At 38.8% G+C, this 27524-nt stretch overlaps 1 protein-coding gene across 1 annotated transcript in view; it reads left to right on the forward strand.

The window, feature by feature from the left end:
- LOC126183346 (HEAT repeat-containing protein 5B) overlaps positions 1-27524 on the forward strand; it is a 268954-nt gene that overhangs the window by 144776 nt on the left and 96654 nt on the right. The window contains exon 18 of the mRNA XM_049925227.1: positions 24685-24759. Within this exon, the coding sequence (XP_049781184.1) occupies positions 24685-24759 (75 nt within the window). The remainder of the gene's footprint in view (positions 1-24684; positions 24760-27524) is intronic.

Below are 27524 nucleotides of genomic sequence, written 5' to 3' on the forward strand. Positions count from 1 at the left end.
AGAAATGAAAGCCTGACCTCTACCAAAAGACGTAAACTCAAGCAAAGAGTACCGTGAACATAATATTTTACATTTGATAGCTCCAAAAGTGTGTTTTGGGCTACGAATTCTGCCCCAAAGGGTGTGTGCAACACAGCTGGAATTTGTTGCTAACAACTGAGACACCTTTCGGTTCCAGTGTAAGAAAGTCGAGCAACAAAACTACATCACCTGTGCTACGGCATGATAACTCACTCTGTTGATTTGAGAAACAAAACTATCCAGGATATTGATAGGAAAATCGTCTCTCAGGCCCTTCTATTGATAGTGAAGTCCTCTCTCGGCACTTGTCTCTCTCGTCATATATTCGTAAAATTTTACCTTTCCCGCTCTTGATCGATCAACCGTCAAGGCAATTCATGTCTAGACGAAAATACTCTTAAAACTACTCTGGTTTAATGACATCGTTAGAACAAGTAGGTTTCTACGGGTGTAGAATTTGTAAACAACTTTAGCATTGTCATATTGTTTTAGATATTGTGAAAGAAAATTCTGCTGCTGATTAATTTCTCTTTGATGATTACAGTTGCGATTAGTAAACTAATGGAAAATGCAATTAAAATATTCACTGTACTATTACAAATTAAATTCAGCTTACTACAGAAGCATCATGACAGCAGTCTATCTTAATAAAGCATTAAGTGTGTGTAAGACGATTGAGCCTATTTTGTCACGAATTAGTAGGATATTACCGACTTTTGACTTCGAAAAGATCTGTATTTACTTCATTTCCTGTATCATTCGCAAGTATTATGAAAATGTGGCATTGCATAGATAAAACTATGTATTCACAACAACAGAAAATATGTCGGCAGAAAACAAAAGTGGCATTATGAAATTGGCAGTACCGTAAGGTTTTCGCTCTGACACTAAGGGTTACTGTAAGTAGCAAGACGAATTTTCCTCGAGCGTTATCTTATGATTCCTTTTTTGAGTTTGTATCTGCCTGTTTGTAGCTTAGCTACAAAAGAATTAAAAATCTGGCTTTCAGCGAGTCTCGAAAGGCGAACGAAAGCAGCTTGCACCTGGTAGGCAAGCATGTTACCTGGGAACTGGTTTTTTTTTTCCTATAGTGGGAAGACATACTTTTGTGGTTGAATTGTTGGCAAATGTCAGTCAGATGTGTGCCGTTGGTCTAAGTGTTTCGGTATGTTGAATTTGTACCAATGATTTTTCTACAGGTTTTTTCTGTCCCAAATAGAGAGTTGAAGTCTCCCATTAGTATTTTCACGTCATCTTGGTGAATATTGCTCATGGTGTTTTCGAGTGTGTTCCAGAATTTTTCGACATTTTCAGTGTTTTTCTTATTTTCGATGTTGGTGGGGGCGTGTGCATTGATGAGTGTATATTTTTTACTGGGGCTCTGAATGAGCACAGTCATAAGTCGATTGTTGATGGGTATGATTTCTTAGATAGAGATGATGATAGATCTGTGTTCGAGAAAAACAATGCCGAAGATTGGTAAGTCTTTCGCTACCTTTTGTTGTATTTTGCTCTTGAAGATGCAATGGTTTCCATAATGCAAGGTTTCACTGTCGGTTAGTCGTGGTTCCTGAAGACAATTTTTTGTTGGTCGATTTCTTTTGTTAGATTATTTAGTTTTCGTGCTTGGATCAATGTATAGATGTTTAGTTTTCAAACGCATGTTTTCTGCTTGTAGGGAAATATACCAGAGATCTTCGATATTCTCTGCCGTGATAACCTGGACTCCCCAGAATCCGAAAATCCAACTGCCGCCTGTCGACAGGCGGGTTGAGTACCACCTGGGGTAAAATTGACTTTGCTTGCACTGTTCATGTTTGCTTGTGTTTCGTTGGTTTGGCCTGGGTGATACCAGGACCGGACAGGACCAGAGGGTGTTGAAGCCTTTGGAAGAAATATTTTCAACCGAGCTCATTGAGCTAACAGACGGTGACCAGAGTAGCGGTGATTTTCACTCAGACGTGCCTGGATTTTGGGTTCAACGGATTGAGTAGCCGTTCAGGATTGTGTTAGTATTTGGTTCACCCCAAGTATTTGATTTCCTCGATACCACCAATATGGGGGACGGTTTCCTCTATCGACCCCACGGGATTATTATTATTATTATTATTATTATTATTATTATTGTCATTATGTCATCAGCAAATCCGATATGGTGCATCTTCCCACCACTGATTCGGGAGGACGACGGTTCAATCCCGTCTCCGGCCATCCTGATTTAGGTTTTCCGTGATTTCCCTAAATCGTTTCAGGCAAATGCCGGGATGGTTCCTTTGAAAGGGCACGGGCGATTTCCTTCCCAATCCTTCCCTAACCCGAGCTTGCGCTCCGTCTCTAATGACCTCGTTGTCGACGGGACGTTAAACCCTAACCACCACCCCCCCTTCCCACCACTGAAATAGATGTGCATTGTTCGATTCAGTATTTCCACCACATAAATAGCGGTTATAATTACGTTACATTGCTGCTAGTAGACATATTTCTCACTTTTTCTTAGACAGTTGCTACCTGTTACTCCATCATAGGAATTTATGTGCGCAGCATTGTTGCAATACAGACGTTCAAATTATCCGATTTCTGTAATTTCATTTTGATACCAGACCGTTCTAATCGGATTCAACCAGCCAGGCTTAATGTGGATATCCGAATACAACTCTCATCATTTGATAGTCTGGGTAAACCACGTTCTTAATCGGACGGTTGAATCTAGATCACTTATTTATGACTGGGCCTGAATTCTTAAACACTGTGGAAAATAATAATACACTGTGCTTATTACAAATACGTTATTTAAATATAAATATATGAACGAACGAGATAACAGTTTATTTACAGGAGCAGAGCCCCATCCATCATAGCAGAGCAGTGCGAGATGGTTTCAGGCCCAAGAGAGGATAAAGCTGTTGCCGTTTGTTCCATGATCACCGAACATCAACCAGATAGAGAATATGTGGGCAGAGGTAACAAGGTCATTGCCATGTGGACCTACAAATGCAAGCGACCTTTGGACGAATATAGAAAACGTATGTTGGGAAGCAAACCATCACGTTACACATGCACCAGTCAATTCCTCAGTTGGCGTCGAGTGGATGAGATTTTTGAATTACCTTGCATTGCAAGAATTGTAAGGAGGAGACTGAAAGTAAATGGACTTGTATCTAAAGAGCTGCGACATAGCAAAGCTTGACCGACTATCAGATAATTGTCCACATGGGTTTTGTGGACAAGTATACTTCTAGTAACCAACCCACCCACGATCATTACGTAAGATTTCTCGAAGGTGTAGGGGCACTGATTTCATTAAGTCATCGACAGTGTAACATGATGGTTTGCTTCCCAACATACGTTTTCTATATTCGTCCAAAGGTCGCTTGCATTTGTAGGTCCACATGGCAATGACCTTGTTACCTCTGCCCACATATTCTCTATCTGGTTGATGTTCGGTGATCGTGGAACAAACGGCAACAGCTTTATCCTCTCTTGGGCCTGAAACCATCTCGCACTGCTCTGCTATGATGGATGGGGCTCTGCTCCTGTAAATAAACTGTTATCTCGTTCGTTCATATATTTATATTTAAATAACGTATTTGTAATAAGCACAGTGTATTATTATTTTCCACAGTGTTTAAGAATTCAGGCCCAGTCATAAATAAGTGATCTAGATTCAACCGTCCGATTAAGAATGTGGTTTACCCAGACTATCAAATGATGAGAGTTGTATTCGGATATCCACATTAAGCCTGGCTGGTTGAATCCGATTAGACCGGTCTGGTATCGAAATGAAATTACAGAAATCGGATAATTTGAACGTCTGTATTGCAACAATGCTGCGCACATAAATTCCTATGATGGAGTAACAGGTAGCAACTGTCTAAGAAAAAGTGAGAAATATGTCTACTAGCAGCAATGTAACGTAATTATAACCGCTATTTATGTGGTGGAAATACTGAATCGAACAATGCACATCTATTTCAGTGGTGGGAAGATGCACCATATCGGATTTGCTGATGACATAATGACAATAATAATAATAATAATAATAATAATAATAATAATAATAATAATAATAATAATCCCGTGGGGCCGATAGAGGAAACCGTCCCCCATATTGGTGGTATCGAGGAAATCAAATACATGGGGTGAACCAAATACTAACACAATCCTGAACAGCTACTCAATCCGTTGAACCCAAAATCCAGGCACGTCTGAGTGAAAATCACCGCTACTCTGGTCACCGTCTGTTAGCTCAATGAGCTCGGTTGAAAATATTTCCTTCCAAAGGCTTCAACACCCTCTGGTCCTGTCCGGTCCTGGTATCACCCAGGCCAAACCAACGAAACACAAGCAAACATGAACAGTGCAAGCAAAGTCAATTTTACCCCAGGTGGTACTCAACCCGCCTGTCGACAGGCGGCAGTTGGATTTTCGGATTCTGGGGAGTCCAGGTTATCACGGCAGAGAATATCGAAGATCTCTGGTATATTTCCCTACAAGCAGAAAACATGCGTTTGAAAACTAAACATCTATACATTGATCCAAGCACGAAAACTAAATAATCTCACAAAAGAAATTGACCAACAAAAAATTCTCTTCAGGAACCACGACTAACCGACAGTGAAACCTTGCATTACGGAAACCATTGCATCTTCAAGAGCAAAATACAACAAAAGGTAGCGAAAGACTTACCAATCTTCGGCATTGTTTTTCTCGAACACAGATCTATCATCAACTCTATCTAAGAAATCATACCCATCAACAATCGACTTATGACTGTGCTCATTCAGAGCCCCAGTAAAAAATATACACTCATCAATGCACACGCCCCCACCAACATCGAAAATAAGAAAAACACTGAAAATGTCGAAAAATTCTGGAACACACTCGAAAACACCATGAGCAATATTCACCAAGATGACGTGAAAATACTAATGGGAGACTTCAACTCTCTATTTGGGACAGAAAAAACCTGTAGAAAAATCATTGGTACAAATTCAACATACCGAAACACTTAGACCAACGGCACACATCTGACTGACATTTGCCAACAATTCAACCACAAAAGTATGTCTTCCCACTATAGGAAAAAAAAAACCAGTTCCCAGGTAACATGCTTGCCTACCAGGTGCAAGCTGCTTTCGTTCGCCTTTCGAGACTCGCTGAAAGCCAGATTTTTAATTCTTTTGTAGCTAAGCTACAAACAGGCAGATACAAACTCAAAAAAGGAATCATAAGATAACGCTCGAGGAAAATTCGTCTTGCTACTTACAGTAACCCTTAGTGTCAGAGCGAAAACCTTACGGTACTGCCAATTTCATAATGCCACTTTTGTTTTCTGCCGACATATTTTCTGTTGTTGTGAATACATAGTTTTATCTATGCAATGCCACATTTTCATAATACTTGCGAATGATACAGGAAATGAAGTAAATACAGATCTTTTCGAAGTCAAAAGTCGGTAATATCCTACTAATTCGTGACAAAATAGGCTCAATCGTCTTACACACACTTAATGCTTTATTAAGATAGACTGCTGTCATGATGCTTCTGTAGTAAGCTGAATTTAATTTGTAATAGTACAGTGATATTTTAATTGCATTTTCCATTAGTTTACTAATCGCAACTGTAATCATCAAAGAGAAATTAATCAGCAGCAGAATTTTCTTTCACAATATCTAAAACAATATGACAATGCTAAAGTTGTTTACAAATTCTACACCCGTAGAAACCTACTTGTTCTAACGATGTCATTAAACCAGAGTAGTTTTAAGAGTATTTTCGTCTAGACATGAATTGCCTTGACGGTTGATCGATCAAAAGCGGGAAAGGTAAAATTTTACGAATATATGACGAGAGGGACAAGTGCCGAGAGAGGACTTCACTATCAATAGAAGGGCCTGAGAGACGATTTTCCTATCAATATCCTGGATAGTTTTGTTTCTCAAATCAACAGAGTGAGTTATCATGCCGTAGCACAGGTGATGTAGTTTTGTTGCTCGACTTTCTTACACTGGGACCGAAAGGTGTCTCAGTTGTTAGCAACAAATTCCAGCTGTGTTGCACACACCCTTTGGGGCAGAATTCGTAGCCCAAAACACACTTTTGGAGCTATCAAATGTAAAATATTATGTTCACGGTACTCTTTGCTTGAGTTTACGTCTTTTGGTAGAGGTCAGGCTTTCATTTCTTCTTAGGAAGTTAACGATAAAGGCATCATAACACGTCACCAGTAACAGTACTGCATAGTAATGCTCAATGAGCGACCTGATGACGTTCAATAATAGTCACTCCGTTGATTTTTGTTGTTTCAAATTAGAGCATGCAGTACTCCTACACCAGACTTCTGAACTTTGCCAGTTGAATGCAAATGTCGCATGATGGTAAAATGGTAATCTGTCACATATATCAGTAGTCGAGACTTCCTTAATGTGGAAAATCATTCATGCCAGAACGATCTTTGTTGAAACAAGAATATCTTTTTCTGGCGTATTTTTCCCAAAAGCACTCGCTCCCCACACAGTTAAAATCTTTCTAGCTGCCTCCTCTACATTCACACCTCTGTTATACCACAAGTAAACATTGTGTTGCAGATGTTACACCTTTTTCCACTTGTGACTCAATTTTACAACGCTTAACTGTAGTTCATGATTTTCAAGTATGCAAAATCCAATGCTTAACTGCAAGATGATAACTAGAACTTCAGATTCGAAAATGGTATTGATACATACATACACTGACAGCGTGGTGCCGCCTTCACATGGGCGGCGCCGTATTTCAGGCGGCGGGTGGCGTCTGGCCGGTGGCTGGTAGCCGCTGCAGCGCGAGAAACGCCGGGGCGTAAGCTGTTGTGATCGCGACACAGCCACGAGCTGTCCTGTGGAATTGTTTCTGGAAGTACTTGTTATTGCTGGTGTGTAGAATGTTAAGCGAATTATCTTCGATGTTCAATCAGACTCATAACTTTAGACCGAAATGTGGTAAAAAAAAAATGCAGTTGGACGCGAACATGCGACTATAGGTTTAGAATGCACGCCGATTACCACAAGACCACAGGCTCACTCCATCCAAATATCTTGGAAGTAGACAACACTTCCTCCTAACACTTCCGCATTTTACAGTGTTGCCAGATTGTGCAGATGGCCGGACTTAAAGAGTTGTCAGGGGCGGTCAGTTTTATTGGACACCTTAAGTGAACAACTCGGACTTAGTCTCTGTAGCGACCGGCCGGCGGTCAGTTTTTACGTCTAAGACTGTACATAACTCCCATTCATATAGTTGAAGCACTGTTGCACCAAATTGTACAGTCTTGTCAAGATTTATGAAATAATCTGGTGGCATTAAAAGAATTCGTAACTGACTCCAGAGATGAGTGCAGTATTGCATCTGAGTCCAAGGATGACAGGTGGAACATGTCCTTTAAGAAGTACAAGTGTACAGTAAATTGTAACATTGAACATGCTGAAGTGGTATCGCATTTCTTGGTAACATAGGCAATGTGTGAAATTTGAGACCAATTAGCTGGGGACTTAATAAAAAAATTACATTTCAAATATGTTTATACCAAATAGTGCAATATTTTGTGGTGAAATCAATGGCTGTTCATAACCAGACAGTTGCAATTGTCTCACATACAGCTCATTTGCCAACACATTTACTGAAATGTTTTTATTTGTTTTTGTATATACGTTCTCTAGTGTAAGTTTTTCGTTTTAATTATGATACAACCTGTGCATAGTGTACTCTTCAGATAAATCACACTAATATAATTTCAAAATATGGACTGCTGAAGAGAAAGGAAATACTGCTTTAGTCCTCAAAATTTCTAGCATACATTAAGGTTGTGTTGGAAATCTGTGGGAGTGCTGAGCACCAGAGAAGGATTTATATGGACAACTGGTAACCACTCTCCCAACCTGTTCTAGAATTTGTTAGATGGAAATAATTGAGCTTTTACAATTGTAAAATTAATTAGGTAAAACATGTCAGCCATATTCACTGCAAGTGCTCTGAGGTGGTAGGAGTGTAAAGTGAGCTGATAAGAAAAATGTCCACTTTTTTTCAAGACTTGGTGGTAGTTCAGATTATTTTGTAGTATATAAAAATGGAAAAACGAACCTCAAACATAATTATTGCCTACACTGTAACCAAAGAATGGATGAAGTTGGTTTGCATGACCAGTGTTCATTTCCTTATGAACTTGTGGGTAGATATGCAGAGGTATATAAAGAACTTTACTTCTAATTGCTTGGCCTAGAAATGCTGTTTGAGATCACCATCTACCATACTTTGTACCCAAGACCAAAGCAGAGGAAATTTTACAAAGATCTAGCTCAATGTGAGTAGAAGTTATTCCCTGAGTACCTGTATAATGGGATGTGAAGCAAACCATAAAACTCACTAATGCTCAAAGACAGAAGTTGAGGATTTATTCCAGTGAAAGTAATGCTAACTGCAAAGAAAAACTCTTCATCTACATGCTGCGAGCTTGCTATTTTTGAGGGCAACATGAAGAATATTGTTTTGCATGTAGAAATTTAATGTTGCACTTCATGTAGAGAAGTACTGCATGGTGTACATACACAAGTGAACTGTGTGTCAGGCTCCATCTGTCACCTGGTACGCATCTGCAGAGTGACAAGTTAAATATTTAGCTTTTAGTGTGTTTTCTCAGTAGTATAGTTCTTGAATTCCGTGCTTGTTTTTCTGTCTAAGAGGTTTAATCTCATTGTTTTGTATCTGTAAAATGTAGAGTAAAGCAGTCAGTATTACAGTTGTCATTTCTTCAGAACTATCTGCACAGCTCATAAGGCATCAACCTCCAATGTTGACATGTCAGGAGGGTAGAAAAGTTGCATATCTAAGTTCATGTATGTGCTTTTATTGTCATTTCTTATTTAGTAATACTAGGATGGGTAGGATGTGTGCATATTGTGCTGGGCGCAGTTTGTGAACAACTGAATGTGCTTTTGGCTACAGTCACTTGCCTTCAGGCTGCTGCCTCTGGGTGTAGTGGTAGTGGAGGCATTTGAGCATCACATGGGACACCTCAGGTGTTGCTTCTTGGCCAAAGGCTCCGCTGTGGAGGCACCTCATAGTGTACATGATGCAGTGGATCCTCCTTCACAGCAGGATGAGTGGCGGATGGTAACGCATTTGAGTAACTTGACGCACAGAGTCAATGTAGAGACTGGCAATCTGGTCTCCACTGTTGTCCCTGTGAGTGGACGGGTGGCTGTTTCTTTAGCAGGATCTGAGCAGGCATTCAGGGGCAGGGGTGTGCAAGTTCTTGGGAGCTCCAACATTAGGTGCTGGAAAGAAAGGCAATATGTACTCAGTATGTCTGCTGGGGGGGCCTTATATGAGACGTGGAGGCGGTCTTGCCTGCGACCATTGAGCATGCAGGGTGAAGTTGTTAAGTAGTTTGCAAGTTGTGGCTCACATCTGCACCGGCGACGCCTGTTGCTTTGGTTCTGAGGCCATCATCGGTTCACACACATGACTGGTGGAAGTGATAAAGGGTGCTGGCCTTGCATGTGGAGTGCAAGCAGAGCTCGCAGCTTACAGTTTGTAGCATTGTTCCCAGAACTGATCGAGGTCGTTTGGTTTGCAGGTGAATGGAGGACTTTTTTAACGTGATGGTGTTAACTGCAGGTTTCTGGACCTGCATTATCGTGTGGAGAATCTTAGGACTCCCTTTTGATAGGTTGGGGTTGAACTACACAAAGGAAGCAGCTACTCGGGTAGAAGAGTATTTGTGGAATGCACATGGGGTTTTCTTACGCTATGTGGTTGTTTGAGGTAATTTAATGAAGTCTTACCAAATGACCTGCAGATAACAAAACCAGACGGGATTCACAGTAATGACACTTTGACTGTCAAAATTTTATCAGTAAACTGTTGAATTATTTGTAATAATGTTCCCGAGTTTACTGTCATCCAGGAAATTTTTCATGCTAAAATTTTTATTGGGACTGAGAGCTGACTGAAACACAGAGCAGAAAGCTCTGATATAAATAGCAGTTCATGGAACATGCATCAAAAAGGCAGATTAGATGCAGGGGGAGTGTCCATAGCAGTTGATAAAAATACTGTTTCTGTTGAGGTGGAATTTGAGTGTGACAGTGAAGTTATGTACTAATGTGTAACAAGTCTAGGTGAAACCAAGTTAATTGTTGGATGTTTTTACCAGTGACGTGATTCTGTTGTGACAGTTTTAGTCATTCAAAGAAAGTCTGTGGCCAGTAGCACGGAAATGCCCCGCGTGCAATATTGAATAGATACACAGCCCACATGCACCTTGTAGCTACAGTCAAACCTGACCTAATTGACAGCATCAGCATAGAGACAGCGATTAGTGACCATGATGTTGTCATAGCAACTATTGCTACTCAAGTTAATACAGCAGTCAAGAAGGCTAGGAGAGAGTTTCTACCTGAAACAGGTTGTTAGAATCCCAGTTAGACAGTGAATTGACATCATTTAGTTCCAGTATGATGGACATAGAGGAATTGTGGACAGAGTGTAAACAGATTGTAAATTGTGCTCTGGAGAAGTATGTCCTGAGTAATTGGACTAAGGACAGAAAAGACTCACCATGGTTTATCAACAAATTAGGAAAATTTTGAGGAATTAAGGCTGTTGCACTCTTGGTTCAACAGAGAATGCACAAATGATGGAACTCAAAAGTTAGAAGAAATTCATGTGGCTGCAAAAAGATTGATGCTCGAAGTATACAACTACCACTATTGTACTATAGCAAAAGAACCCGAAAAAATTCTGGGTCTGCATAAAATTGGTAACTGGGTCTAAGGCTTCTATCTAGTCATTATTGTGCAGTCTGATGTGGCAGTACAAGATAGCAAGAGCGCAAGCCGAAGTTTTAAATTTGCATTTAAGAAATCATTCACCCAGGTAAGTTTTACGAATATACTGTCATTTGACCATCGCACAAACTCCCGTATGGAGAACATAGTAGTAAACATCCTTGGCCTAGAGAAAAAACTGAAAAAGTTGAAAGCAAATAAGTCCGCAGGTCTGGATGGAATCCCAATTTGGTTTTACAAAGATTACTCTACAGCATTGGCCCCGTACTTACCTTGTATTTATTGCAAATCTCTCTCCCAGCATGAGAGCTAGCAGATTATATATGTAGATGTAGATGTAGAAGTCCCAAGTGAAAGGGAAAAAAACTGCAGGTGACTCCTATATATACAGGTTGACAATTATTGAACTGTATGAAATAAAATCATCATCAACTTCTGAATGGTTTGCGTTAGGATCTTCAAATTGCACAGTTGGCAACAGGGCATGATAGGAATTAGTATGCGTTGTATGGTTTGGTTTAGCAAGGAAGCCGACTTTCATTTGGATGGGTTTGTCAGTGAGCACAATTGGAGCATTTGGGGGACTAAGAATCTGCATTTCGAGATCGAGAAGTCTCTTCACACTCAGTAGGTGATGGTGTGGTGTGCAAAGTCCAGTCATAGAATAATCAGTGTGATATGCCTTGATTGCTCGGTGACTACCGAACAGTTTGTGAAGGATTTGGAAGATGATTTCATCCCCGCTACCCGAAGTGACCCTGATTTTGACAAGATGTGGTTCATGCAAGACAGAGCTCGACCCCATCAAAGCAGGAGATTATTTGATGTCCTGGAGGAGCACTTTGGGGACTGCATTCTGGCTCTGGGGTATCCAGAGGCCACTGGCATGGGCCTCAATTGGTCGCTAAATTCTCTGGGTCACAACACATGCTACTCCTTTTTGTGGGGCTATATTAAAGACAAGGTATACAGCAATAATCCCAAAACCATTGCTGAGCTGAAAATAGCCATTCAGGAGGTCATCGACAGCATCAATGTTCTGACACTTCGGCGAGTTGTGCAGAATTTTGCTATTTGTCTGTGCCACATCTTTGCCAATGATGGCAGACATATCGAACATGTCATAACCTAAATCTGAAAATCTATAGTGATGTTTACATGTTGAATAAAGTGTGTGCATGCCATAGTTTGTAACTAATTTGTTTTTTTCCCATATAGTTCAATAATTGTCACCCTGTAAGAAATGTATAAGAATGGTAAAAGAATGGACCCACAAAATTACAGACCTATTTCCTTAACATCAGTTTGCTGCAGAATTTTTGTACATATTCTCAGTTCGAATATAATAAATTTCCTGGAGATGGAAAAGCTAGTATCCACAAATCACTCATGCCACACAAAAGCATTTGACATTGTGCCCCACTGCAGACTGTTAGCGAAGGTACAAGTATACAGAGTAGGTTCCCTGATATGTGAATGGCTCAAAGACTCCTTAAGTAACATAATAGAACCCAGTACATTGTCCTCATTGGCAAGTGTTCATCAGAGACAAGGTATTGTCAGGAGTGCCTCAGGGAAGTGTGATATGACAACTGTTATTTTCTCTATACGTAAATACTCTGGTAGACAGGGTGAACAGCAGTCTGTGGCTATTTGCTGATGATGCTGTGGCGTATAGGAAGGTTTCTGTGTTGAGTGACTGTAAGAGGAAACAGGCTGAGTTATAAAATTTCTAGTTGGTGTGATGAATGACAACTAGCTCAAAAAAAAAAAAAAAAAAAAAGGGGGGGGGTGTAAGGGGTGTAATGTTGAAAAATGATACAAAATGGTATGAGCACGTAACCATTGTAGTATGGAACGCAAATGGTCGACTTTGGTTCATTGGGAGAATTTTGGGAAAGTGTGGTTCACCTGTAATGAAGACCACCTGTAGGACACTATTGTCACTCATTCTTGAGTACTGCTAGAGTGTTCGTACCAGATCAGATTGAAGGAAGATATTGAAGCAGTGCAGAGGCAGGCTGCTAGATTTGTTACTGATGGGTTCAAACAACATGCAAGTATTATAGAGATGCTTTGGAAACTCAAATGGGAATCCCTGGACAGAAGACAAAGTTCTTTTTGAGAAAATTTAGAGAACCATCATTTGCAGCTAATTGCAGACATATTCTACAGCCGCCAACGTACAGTTCACCTGAAAACCATGAAGATAAGATAAATGAGGTTAGGGCTGCTACGGAGGCATATAGACAGTCATTTTTCCCTCTCTGTTTGCAAGTGGAACAGGAAAGGAAGTGACTGGTAATGGCACAACTTACCCTCTGCCATGCCTCGTATGGTGGCTTTTGGAGAATGTATGTAGATGTAGACGTATATTATTTATGATTGTATAAGATGTTGGAATAACTTTACATGATCATAACTTGTTCACAATCATGCAAGTGGAAAAAGCATGAACATACATTTAAAAATAATCAGTATCTGACAGAAATTTTTAATTTGGGAAATTTGTAAGCAGGTTGGTTAAAATGAGTGCAAGGTGTGAAACCTCCTTCATACACGACCCCAGTTCACTTGTAGCTAAAATTACAGTTGTACTGCTGGGAATTACAAATGATTGTTTATTTCTTCTAAAGATTTTGAACATGATGTTTACTTTAGTAAGTGATACCATGTGAGGAAAAAAAAAGTATTTCGTGTAAGGGGTTTTCCAACTGAGAAACCAAAGTTTTAGAGACACTAAGAAAATCAATTGTGAAGGGAACAATATTTTGGAATTCTTCATCATTTTATATCACTGCTTCAGAAGCTTGAAATTTTACAGAGATTTTTTTGTATCTGCCTATGGTGCAGTGCTCTTGGAGCACGAGCTGGAGCATTTCACAGTTTCTGCTTGAATTCTGTCTGATGGAAAGTTGATAATGGATCACTGTTTGGTGACTGACGTGATTGGCTGTTGTTTTCCATAGACTATAGGTAACAAAGGTCACTGAAATAATACTGTTTTAAAGTTTTTCACATACAGTTTTATCAGTGGAAGCTTGAGCAGCCACTCAGTCCAGTGTCCAGTGTGAACTGTGCTGTGATGGTATGGGGCTGTTACCTATACTGTTCTGCTACAAATCTTTGTTTCTTAATGTACTGAAATCTCAATATCCTGTATTCCAAGTTGATATTTCATCCACAGGCATCTAAAAGCAGTAACAGTTTCATGTATGAGGGGATATAGATAAAAACTGCTTCCAGTATTAGTGGAGTGTATGATAGTATAAAAACTATGGAATGCTAGAACTTTTGTGCCAAGAGTATTTTATCAAAGCATGTGCTTCCTTGAGCATGCACAAAATGTATTAATGCATATAATATTCTGTTTGCTCATGTTAACTGCTTCTGTTTAACAGTGTCCAACATGTGTTTCTAGTAGTAGTAGTAGTAATAATAATAATAATAATAATAATAATAACATGAACTTCCTGAAAGACATCCTTCCATCACTGGAATTTCATTCTTGAAATTTTACCAGATGATGGCAAATAATATCTACACTACAGTTCTTGTGTCCTTTCTTTCCAACATTTGTGGGGATTAGTTTATTGTTCCTCAAAGGAATTTTAAATATTCTCATACCTTTACTTAATCTGCCAGAAACTTGTATTTTCAATAATATCATCATCTCACTCATTTCATATTTACAAATACTTTCTTATATACAGGGTGTTACAAAAAGGTATGGCCAAACTTTCAGGAAACATTCCTCACACACAAATAAAAAAAAGATGTTATGTGGACATGTGTCCGGAAACGCTTAATTTCCATGTTAGAACTCATTTTAGTTTCGTCAGTATGTACTGTACTTCCTCGATTCACTGCCAGTTGGCCCAATTGAAGGAAGGTAGTGTTGACTTCGTTGCTTGTGTTGACATGCGACTCATTGCTCTACAGTACTAGCATCAAGCACATCAGTACGTAGCATCAACAGGTTAGTGTTCATCACGAACGTGGTTTTGCAGTCAGTGCAGTGTTTACAAATGCGGAGTTGGCAGATGCTCATTTGATGTATGGATTAGAATGGGGGAATAGCCATGGCACGGTGCGTTTGTATCGAGACAGATTTCCAGAACGAAGGTGCCCCGACAGGAAGACGTTCGAAGCAATTGATCGGCGTCTTAGGGAGCACGGAACATTCCAGCCTATGACTCGCCACTGGGGAAGACCTAGAATGACGAGGACACCTGCTATGGATGAGGCAATTCTTCGTGCAGTTGACGATCACCCTAATGTCAGCGTCAGAGAAGTTGCTGCTGTACAGGGTAACGTTGAAAACGTCACTGTATGGAGAGTGCTACGGGAGAACCAGTTGTTTCCGTACCATGTACAGCGTGTGCAGGCACTATCAGCAGCTGAATGGCCTCCACGGGTACACTTCTGCGAATGGTTCATCCAACAATGTGTCAATCCTCGTTTCAGTGCAAATGTTCTTTACACGGATGAGGCTTCATTCCAACGTGATCAAATTGTAAATTTTCACAATCAACATGTGTGGGCTGACGAGAAGCCGCACGCAATTGTGCAATCACACCATCAACACAGATTTTCTGTGAACGTTTGGGCAGGCATTGTTGGTGATGTCTTGATTGGACCCCATGTTCTTCCACCTACGCTCAATGGAGCACGTTATCATGATTTCATACGGGATACTCTACCTGTGCTGCTAGAACATGTGCCTTTACAAGTACGACACAACATGCGGTTCATGCACGATGGAGCTCCTGCACATTTCAGTCGAAGTGTTCGTACGCTTCTCAACAACAGATTCAGTGACCGATGGATTGGTAGAGGCGGACCAATTCCATGGCCTCCACGCTCTCCTGACCTCAACCCTCTTGACTTTCATTTATGGGGGCATTTGAAAGCTCTTGTCTACGTAGCCTGGTACCAAATGTAGAGACTCTTTGTGCTTGTATTGTGGACGGCTGTGATACAATACGCCATTCTCCAGGGCTGCATCAGCGCATCAGGGATTCCATGCGACGGAGGGTGGATGCATGTATCCTCGCTAACGGAGGACATGTTGAACATTTCCTGTAACAAAGTGTTTGAAGTCACGCTGGTACGTTCTGTTGCTGTGTGTTTCGATTCCGTGATTAATGTGATTTGAAGAGAAGTAATAAAATGAGCTCTTATGTGGAAAGTAAGCGTTTCCGGACACATGTCCACATAACATATTTTTTTTTCTTTGTGTGTGAGGAATGTTTCCTGAAAGTTTAGCCGTACCTTTTTGTAACACCCTGTATACTTACTAGTATTTTTGTCACACTTCATAGAATGTTCATCATTTGGAAGAGTAAGATGCTCAGCATTTATTTAAAATTTTTGTGAGTTGTGAAACAATGGCTTTGCACGATCTCTGTGAACTGCAAACTTGCATACATCATTTTCTGTATGAGCCAAATTTCTGTTTACATTTTGAATTTGAAGTCTTGCAAAATAATAAAATGACTTAAAAAGGGAAATTTCAATAATTAGAGGCAATGTAAAAAAATGGTATGTACCCTAAAAATATGTAAGTATGGTCAACAAGAATAAGGGAACTTCATGCTTCGGTGTTACCTTATTGAATGGCAATGATGCAGAGAACAAGATGCATATCATTGATGTTGATACTGTTGTTTTTGTTGTTCAGGACTCTTGTATGTATTGATTTTACTTTGTGGCTCAAATGAGGAGAAGTACAGGGCTTGAATAATATATGAACAGTCAAATAACATGTTGTAGGGCCATCTTGGATATCTGAAACAGTGAGAGTGCTCCAGGGGCCACTGCACTCACCAAGAGAAGTTTGGTCTTATTATTTTAGAAGATGGAATGTGTGATCTGAGATGGAATCCTCTAATGGATCACTGACTGCTCAATCGAATGAACATAGTCACCTCAAATGAATTCACAGATTCGACCTCTTACCAATTGCAAAAGGACCCATTGAGCATCATATTTCTGCCCAAATCACAGACCATCTTGATAATGGTACACAGTTAAGAGATGACAACTGAGATTGTACAAGTTCTGTGATGTCCACACACACACACACACACACACACACACACACACACACACAATAGTGTGTAAGATTGCAGTGTAATAATAGACTTCTTGGGCCACATTACTTGTTTCCATTAATCAGTGGTCCAGGTCCCAGGTTTCGTTCTTATACTGATCTGCCATACTGTGTTCTCATCAGACACTTTTGTTGCATGGTATTGTTATTAGAGATAACAAACCTCTTTAGTGCCCCTGTTATTAGAGATAACAAGCCTTTTTGTGGCCTCCTTTGTATATCAATAAAGTTAACCCTTTTTAACTATTATTTTTAATCCACATGTAGTTATGATGCTATGTGCTTTGTCTCCAGATAATAGCTGCATATGTGTCAACTAAGCAGATACCAAAAATTTGCACTAACGTTAACTGACAAAGGCAGAAAGATCTGTTACACATTTGTGACAATCTTGGGCTTTTAGATCAAGTCTATAAGGTCCGAAATGACGGTAGAGCAATGAAACACCACTGTAAGCATAAAGCTGGAAACAAAATGACAATGTCAACACTTTGGAAATAAATCATTTTTTTTTCTTCAGCATTGATGTCATTCTGTTCAATCCCTGTACTGGCTTAACAGACAGCCCATGTTTGTCATAAATGTGTAATGGCACTTTCTGTCTTTGTTAGTTTCGAAAATAAATCCAAAATAATAGTTGGAAAATCAGATAATTATTTGCCCTTAGGTATAAAATTTTCCAGGCCAGAGACAATGTTAAACACAAAACAATTTCTCTTGTAATTCTCTTTTGACTATCAGAACAGTGTATGTTCTCTGTTTGGTCCCCATGTGTTCCACACCTATCAGTTGTGAGCTCAGTTTATTTGTTTATCATTTTAGGTACCGGTACTGAATTTTTCTGTGTAATTTATTTTTCTGTTCAAGTAGTTTCTCTCCTTAGCCTCCTAAACATTTTACAATTTGTTATTTGTATTCACTATTAATACCTAGTTATGCAAGCAGATGACCTGCTCATAATTATTAGTAGTACCTTGTGATTAAATATATCTGTTATGCAACATGTGCAATCACAGAGGGAACTGTAAAGACACTGGATTCCTGTTTGTGACAAACAAGGTTAAAGTTCTCATCTGGCCCTCCAGATTTAGGCTTTCAAACTTTTTACTTTCTTCTTGTGGGCATCAATCTTTGGACTGGTTTAACAGCCCATAGAATTCTTCTCCTGTGCCAACCCAGTCATCTCAGAGTAACACTGGCACCAGATATCCTCAGTTGTTTGTTGGATGTATTCCAATCTCTGTCTTCTCATGAAGTTTTTGCCCTGTACAGCTGCCTCTGCTATCATGGAAGTTATTCCCTGATGTCTTAAAACATGTCCTATCATCCTGCCCCTTTTTCTTGTCAATATTTTCTACATGTCTCTTTCCTCACCAGTTCTGTGGAGAACCACCTCATTTCTTACCTTATCAGTCCATCTAAGATTGTCTTCTTTCCCAGTGTTCTCATGGTCCATGATTCACTTCCGTACAGTGTTGTGCTCCAAACGTATTTCCTCAGAAATTTCTTCTTCAAATGAAGGCCAGTGCTTGATTCCAATAGGATTCTTTTCACCAGAAATCCCTTATTTGCCTGCACTAGTCTGTTTTTTTATGTCCTCCTTACTTTGTTCATTTGTTACTTTGCTTTCAAGGTAGCAGAATTCCAATGCTTTGTCTACTTCATAGTGTCCAATTTTGGTGGTAAGTTTCTCACTAATCTCATTTCTGCTACAACTTATTACTTTAGTCTTCCTTCAGTTTACTCTCAGTCCATATTCTGTGCTCATTAGTCTGTTCATTCCTTGCAGTATGCCCAGTAATTCTTCCTTGCTTTCACTGAGCATAAAAGTGTCAACAGTGAATTTTATCATTGACATCCTCTCACCATGAATTTTAATGCCAGTATTGAATCTTTTTTCCATTATTGTTTCTTTGATGTAGAGATTGAACAGTAATGGAGAAAGATAGCATATCTATCTGCACCCTTCTGAATGTAAGCACTTCATTCTTGATTTTTCATTCGGATGATTCCTACTTGGCTCTTACACATGTTGTATATTACTTGTTTTCACTACAGTGTCTACCTGTTTTTTCTAAGAATTTTGAACATCTTGCACCATTTTACATTGTCAAATGATTTTTCTATGCCAAAAAATCATTTGAACATGTCTTTATTTTTATTAAATCTTGCTTCCATTGTCAAATGCAGAGTGAGATCTGTCTCTTTGGTATCTTTACCTTTCCTAAAGCCAAACTGATTGTCATCTAACATATCCTCAGTTTTCTTTTCCATTCTTTGATGTGTAATTTTTCTTGTTAGCAACTTGTATGTCTGAGTTGTTAAACTGATTGTGCAATAGTTCCCTCACTTATCTGCCCTTGCTATATTTGGGATGGTGTGGCTTATATTTTTCTGAAAGTCTGATGGTACATCCCCAGACTTGTAGATTCTACAGACCAACTTGAATATTCATTTGGTTACTACTGCTGCCATGAAATTCCACAATAATTTTATATATGCCTTCCAAAGCTCTGTTAAACTCAGATTCTAATGTTGTATTTCATATCTCTCCCGTAAACACTCCTATTTCTTCTTCTGCCACATCATCAGACAGTTCCTCCTCACCATAGAGACATTGAATGTAATTTTTTTCACTCATTCGTCGCTCCTCTGCATTTAATGGTGGAATTCTTCTTGCCTTCAGTAGTGGTCCTAAATTACTTTGAGGCTAGTATGGTTTCTTAAGTAATACTACAGCCAGCACTACTGTAATGCCCTTAAAAGATGTGTCACAATTAATTGACACATTGACTACCTATGTTTTCTTCAAAATTTTTCATTAACGACAGTCAAGGTATTCAACCTTCACACAAAATGGTGAGTGTCAAATTGGATCAAAAACGTAGAGATATCTGCTAACTTAGCCTTTCTAACTCGAATTCTTCTTTAGATTTGGAAATCTACTCACATTTACTTCAGAAGCAGATGCATACATAAGTATATTCAAGCTCTCTTCGAAATCAATTAAAGTGTTAAAAGCATAAGTACAGTCGTCTGCACTTTTCATGTGCTTATTCATGACACAGAATCATGTTCATTTCCTTTCATTGTAGATAGAAAGCTTTTGATATAATATGTTAGAGATTCATTATTTATGCACTTACATCCCAATCATGCCACTTATTATATGCTTAACTAACGGGCACAAATAATTTGTGTGTTGTTTGATGCTTTTAACTCTAATACATTACCCCAGATTAGACTGTAATTTTATGCAACTGACACCATTCAGCATGGGTAGTGAATTCTCTGCTTTGACATTTTATAGATATCCTCAAGAAATACTGTTTTTCTTTAAATTTTGTGTGTTTTGTATGTAGTGTAGTCATTTTGTAAAATTTTCAGAATGTTCATTTATTTTTTATTAAACATAGGCTGCATGCAATAACAAACAAATGAACAAGGCCTGATTTGTAATATTGGACTCCATCACACACTACTCTTTGTTTTATTCATACTTATTATTATTATTATTTTGTACTTGTTTCATATCTATACAGTTCTGAAACTGGTTTTAAAAAGATATATTAATTTTCCTTTATAATTAAACATTTTTGAGCATTAACAAAGTCTGAAGAAATAATGTCTGCTTCATTATTTTATAAGATGGTTAAGTGATAAATGAAAAATGTACTAACACAGCACACTTTTAGAAATATGTAGTGTAGTAATGTCAGTGCTTTCTGTACAGCTTACTGAAACAAGTTACACAGTACAGATACAACTTTCATATTAAGCGGCCAGGTTGTTCTTGAGGTTTTAGGAAACTACAATGTACCCAATGTTTAGTATAACTTCCAATAAGTCTGACAGTGTTTGTTTTAATTTTGCTGACTAATGTATGCAGAGAGAACAAACACATACAGTTGAGCTACTGGCTTTTTGAGTAGATCAGTCTTTAAATATTGTTTGCTCATGTTTAGTCTGTGAGAACTGTTTGTTGGCAGCTTTTCTACTTTATACCTGTTGTTGTTGCAAGTTTTAAAACAAAAGTCATGTGACGTGATTCACACTAGTTTCCTGGTGTCAGTGAAAAATTTTACGATTCTCCAAAAGAGATGCTGTAGGATAAGATTATTATCAGCATTTTTTGATCGTATGGCTGTGTTTCCAGTAGGACAGTAGGATATGTTGTTCATAATCTATGTAAGCTGTGATATTTATTTGAAAATATCTCCTCAAATTATTTTAGCAAGTTATTGTTTAACACAACTGTTGCCAAGGGTTTTTAACTTTTTAGTGAATGTTATTTTTGTCCCACTTTCATTATTTGAAATGTTAAGAAATTACTTTTTTCATCTTTCCTATAATTATAAATGCCATTTGTAAGATTAATTCTTATTCAAATTGTGATTTTATACATGAAATAATGCTTTTTTTTACTGTCATATTTTTCATTTTTATGTTTCTGTATCTTTTTAACATCGATTGTTTAACACATAGATTTTGTAGAATGTGTATCAAAACAGTTTCTATTGAACTATATTTAGAATTAGGTTAGCTTTCAATTGTCAGAAATCGATACTAGGATAGTGTATTTTTTTATTTTTTATGATTATAATATGTGGAATTTATGAGGACTTGATGCTCTTTTGTCCTTCGTACTTTCCACTCATTTCTACTTATATTAATCTCTCAGTGTACACTTAAGTTCTTAACATGTTCAGTGCCCTGCCCTGCCAGGCATGGTAGCTCAGGGTACAGCAGGTGGCTGACATCATGCCTAGGGTGTTCTGAGTATCAGCACCGTGTAGTATGTGTTCCATATACTGTGTAGGTCAGATTTGCCTCAGTCCATGCCTGGGACTCTCCAGTGAATGTTGGTTGTGGTTTAGTCATTGGTTTATCTTTCTACCCTTATGTGGTGAAACTTGGGCAGGCAAGTGCATTTGTTTTCAATTTATTGCTCTGTATCTATGAAATAATTATTTCAAGTGTAATTACGCACATATTTAATTTTTATAGACTTGTCTCAAAACAGGCGTGAACGTAAGAGGAAATTGTTTCCTGTCGAAGGTAAATTTATAATAAGTATAAATTAAAATGTGTTTTGAGACATTTTGATAAGAATAAAATTGTGTGTAATTGTGCTGGAAATAATTTGTAGATAAAGAATGATAAAATGAAAACAAATGCACTTATGTGCACAAGTTTCATTACAGAATGGTAGGAAGATATACCAACAGCTAAATCACAACCAACGTTCACTGCAGAGTGCCCGGGCATGACTGAGACAAATTCGAGCTGCACGGTAAACGAAACACAAACTATATGGCGCCCTAGGCATAATATTGGCCACCAGCCATTCCCTGAACTACACACCTGGCGTGGTGGGGCACCAAATCTGTTGATTAACATTTTTAACTGCACATGAGGATGTAAAGGGAACATGGAGCCACAGTGGCAGGGAGAGAATTATATGTGATACTGCTATGAAGTTTGCTATGATGAAGTCTGTACCTAAAAAGGCCTTGATTAACTTGCTGTGTCAGAGCTGGATAAAATCCCAAGTTTTCATGACTGCCTCTCTCATGATTTTCAGGATCAAAGCCTGACTGTAGTGAAACTCTCAAGGCTCCCATGGCCTCTGAGTGTAACAGTGGGAGTCTCACCAGCTTCATGACAGAGAGACTTAGCCCCTAAAATGATGATGGAGGTTGCCATGAGAAGCTTTAGATTTTTATCTATGTATGTGACACAGTTTAATTAGATGTGTCATATAAAACCTATATGTATGTCAAAGCTGCATGAGATGACTTGACAGGAAACGAAGTAAATCTGACATTTTCTGCAGTACTACTGGGTGTAAAGAAAATGGATTTACATTAACTTAGAGAGAGAAAAGTAATTTAAATTTGGATTGGCAAAAAAACAGGATTCTCATCAAAGTGATAATTTATGTTGGACAATAGAGAGACCAAAAATCACATCTGAAACCAAAAGTTGTCAACAGCAAAATGTTGTTTAAGAATGGGGAGACAGGGATGATGAGAAGACATAGAGGATATGAAGAATTGTACAGTATGTATGGCTAAAGACAATACATTGTGTACTTGCAAAATATAACTTAGAAATCATTGAACAACAAAGATTAGCAACAAATGTGTATTTGTATGCTGTTTCTAACTTAACTGTTACATAAATGTTACTATAACTGCAAATTCATACTCAGTTTTGATGTGGTGATCCACTGACAAGTTGGTGCTTTAAACTGAATGTAGGGATGAAACAGAAATAATGTTTGTTATTTATATTTATGAGATCTATTCAAAAAATCTTGGGACTCTGTTCGCAAAATTTTTCTACGCTTACATTTTACTTATTGTGCATGGTCTTTTTTGAAATACTCTTCTCCACAATAGATGCACAGCTTCCAATGCTGTTTCCACTTCCGGAAGCAGTCTTGGTACACCTCTTGCTGGATCATGTGAAGTGCTGTCTGCGAATTTTCTTTTATCTCCTCTATCATTGCAAATCTTCATCCTTTCAATGGGATTTTCAACTTTGGAAATAAAAAAAGACTGCAGGGGCAGGTCTGGAGAGTACAGAGGATGAGGCAGCACAATGATTTTGTTTTCTGTGCAATAGTCATGCACCAACAGGGATGAATCTGCGGGTGTGTTATCATGATGCGAGAGCCATGAATTGTCTCATCACATTTCAGGCCATCCCCTTCTCACATTTTCTTGCAGGCATCGCAGAACGTCCCAATAGTACCATCGATTAACAGTTTGTCGCTGTGGCATGAATTAATGATGAACTAATCCTTTAAAGTCAAAGAAAACTATCAGCATGGCTTTGGCATTTGACCTGACCTGATGAGCTTTTCTTTTTGTCTTTGAGAACTTTTTCCAACCCATTATGAAGATCGAACCTTGGTCCCAACATCATAACTGTAGACCCATGTCTCATTACCAGTTATGACTCTCTGAAGGAACATCTCATTCTCATTTGTGCAATCCAAAAACTCTTCACAGATTGTGTGGCGAAGGTCTTTCTGGTCTTGACTTATGAGCCGTGGGATGAACTTGATGGCAACACAATGCATTCTATGCATGCTGTGTCAGGATTTCATGATATGATCCAACTGAAATGTTACATTCTTCTGCAATCTCTCGGACAGTCAGTCTTCGATTGGCAAGCACAATTTCGTTGATGTTCCTGACATGAGCATCATTGGTAGACGTTGAAGGACGTCCTGAACGAGGGTCATCTTTAACATCTGTCCGACCATTTTTAAACCGTGTGAACCATTTGTAACACTTATTACAGCTTTAGCACTGATCACTGTAGACTTCCAGTATCCTTTGGTGTTTCTCTGTAAAGGTTTTCTTGAGTTTCACATGAAATTGAATGCAGACATGTTGCTCCCCTAACTCTGCCATCTTGAAATTCGCGAACTGTGTCACACAATCTTCTACTCACTATAGCACTGAACAATATCTAACAGGCGTACAACAGTGAAGCTTCTGGTAGTTACACATTAAACGTGTGTGGGCAGGGATACCAACTGCATTTTGCTCCAACACGCCATTAGTACAAAATTATGAATGTTCTGGAAATTTTTGAACAGACCTCATACGTGGTGAAAATTTGTAAGCACTGTTGCAGCTTTAGACATATAGATTATCTTGAATGTTTAACAGTATAGGTAAAGTAGCGATTGTTTGATTTTGTTTGTTTCAGCTTCAACCAAATAGTGCAGCTGGCTCTGGTGCTTTAGAACATGATGTCTGCTGTCTATATCGACCTATTCCAATGGCAAGTATATTCTAAACTGCAATTTATAACTTTTTCTTAATGGCACAGATACAATGTTTATGCATTTCACACGGAATATTAGCTGTGTAAACAATTTAAACCAAGTGACTGGGATGTTATTGCTGTAAATGTATAATAACAAGTAAATGTCATAATATTAGTATACCATGTGATCATTAATAAAAAATGAAGGTGTAGGATGGAATATGTGTACTATGTACATAATGTGTCTGTAATGATGCTACAACAAGGAGAAAAAAGTGCACATTTATTGAAGCAAATAATGGAATCAGTTTTGGAGTAACTTAAAGTAAAGCACTGATATTGAGCTGATACGACCACCATTTGTGATTCAAGAGATATCTCACTAGAAGTCATATTTATGCTCAGCTAGAATAATTACACAATTTCCTGTTGGGTCTAATATTTCAACACAGAATTCTGACAGCCAGTTTTATCTATCAGTGTGAAGCATTCACTCTGCAGCAGAATGGTCACTGTTGTGAAACTACAATTTATGAACATGGATAATTTTATGTACTTTTGTAAGTTTTTGTGGCCTAAAATGTAGTTCTTAACATAAAATGTCATGTGTGAAAATCAGTTTGACCAGTTGGGTGTCATAGGATTATAAAAAAAGGGAGGAAGGTTTATCTGTTTAGCAAGAGTAATAGGAGTCAGATTTCAGACTACCTAACAGATCAAAATGAAAATTTCTGTTCCGACACTGACAATGTTGAGTGTTTATGGAAAAAGTTCAAGGCAATCGTAAAATGCGTTTTAGACGGGTATGTGCCGAATAAAACTGTGAGGGACGGGAAAAACCCACCGGGTTCAACAACAAAGTTAGGAAACTACTGCGAAAGCAAAGAGAGCTTCACTGCAAGTTTAAACACAGCCAAAACCTCTCAGACAAACAGAAGCTAAACGATGTCATAGTTAGCGTAAGGAGGGCTATGCGTGAAGCGTTCAGTGAATTCAAAAGTAAGATTCTATGTACCAACTTGACAGAAAATCCTAGGAAGTTCTGGTCTTACATTAAATCAGTAAGTGGATTGAAACAGCATATCCAGACGCTCTGGGATGATGATGGCATTGAAACAGAGGATGACACACCGTAAAGCTGAAATACTGAACACCTTTTTCCAAAGCTGTTTCACAGAGAAAGACCACACTGCAGTTCGTTCTCTAAATCCTCGCACGAAAGAAAAAAATGGCGGACATCGAAATCAGTGTCCAAGGAATAGAAAAGCAACTGAAATCACTCAACAGAGGAAAGTCCACTGGACCTGACGGGATACCAATTCGATTCTACACAGAGTACGCGAAAGAACTTGCCCCCCTTCTACAGCTGTGTATCGCAAATCTCTAGAGGAACGGAAGTTACCAAATGATTGGAAAAGAGCACAGGTAGTTCCAGTTTTCAAGAATGGTCATCGAACAGATGCGCAAAACTATAGGCCTATATCTCTGACATCGCTCTATTGTAGAATTTTAGAACATCTTTTTTGCTCGCATATCATGTCATTCCTGGAAACCCAGATTCTACTCTGTAGGAATCGACATGGATTCCAGAAACCGCGATCGTGTGAGACCCAACTCGCTTTATTTCTTCATGAGACCCAGAAAATATTAGATACAGGCTCCCAGGTAGATGCCATTTTCCTTGACTTCCAGAAGGCATTCGATAGAGTTCCGCACTGTCACCTGATAAACAAAGTAAGAGCCTACAGAATATCGGGCAAGCTGTGTGGCTGGATTGAAGAGTTTTTGGCAAACAGAACACAGCATGTTGTTCTCAATGGAGAGATGTCTACAGACGTTAAAGTAACCTCTGGTGTGCCACAGGGGAGTGTTATGGGACCATTGCTTTTCACAATATATATATAAATGACCTAGTAGATAGTGTCGGAAGTTCCATGCAGCTTTTCGCTGATGATGCTGTAGTATACAGAGAAGTTGCAGCATTAGAAAATTGCAGCGAAATGCAGGAAGATCTGCAGTGGATAGGCACTTGGTGCAGGGAGTGGCTACTGACCTTTAAATATACAAATGTAATATATTGCGAATACATAGAAAGAAGGATCCTTTATTGTATGATTATATGATAGCGGAAAAAACACTGGTAGCAGTTACTTCTGTAAAATATCTGGGAGTTGTTGTTGTGATCTTCAGTCCTGAGACTGGTTTGATGCAGCTCTCCTTGCTACTCTATCCTGTGCAGTACTTACTGCAACCTACATCCTTCTGGATCTGTTTAGTGTATTCATCTCTTGGTCTCCCTCTGTGATTTTTACCCTCCACGCTGCCCTCCAATACTAAATTGGTGATCCCTTGATGCCTCAGAACATGTCCTACCAACTGATCCCTTCTTCTTGTCTAGTTGTGCCACAAACTTCTCTTCTCCCCAATCCTATTCAATACCTCGTCATTAGTTATATGATCTACCCATCTAATCTTCAGCATTCTTCTGTAGCACCACATTTCGAAAGCTTTTATTCTCTTCTTGTCCAAACTATTTATCGTCCATGTTTCACTTCCATACATGGCTAAGCTCCATACAAATACTTTCAGAAGCGACTTCCTGACACTTAAATCTATACTCGATGTTTACAAATTTCTCTTTTTCAGAAACGCTTTCCTTGCCATTGCCAGTCTACATTTTATATCCTCTCTACTTCGACCATCATCAGTTATTTTTCTCCCCAAATAGCAAAACTCCTTTACTACTTTAAGTGTCTATCTGGGAGTATGCGTACGGAACG

This window comes from Schistocerca cancellata, chromosome 4 (assembly GCF_023864275.1).
Source record: "Schistocerca cancellata isolate TAMUIC-IGC-003103 chromosome 4, iqSchCanc2.1, whole genome shotgun sequence".
In the NCBI taxonomy this organism is placed as follows: domain Eukaryota; kingdom Metazoa; phylum Arthropoda; class Insecta; order Orthoptera; family Acrididae; genus Schistocerca; species Schistocerca cancellata.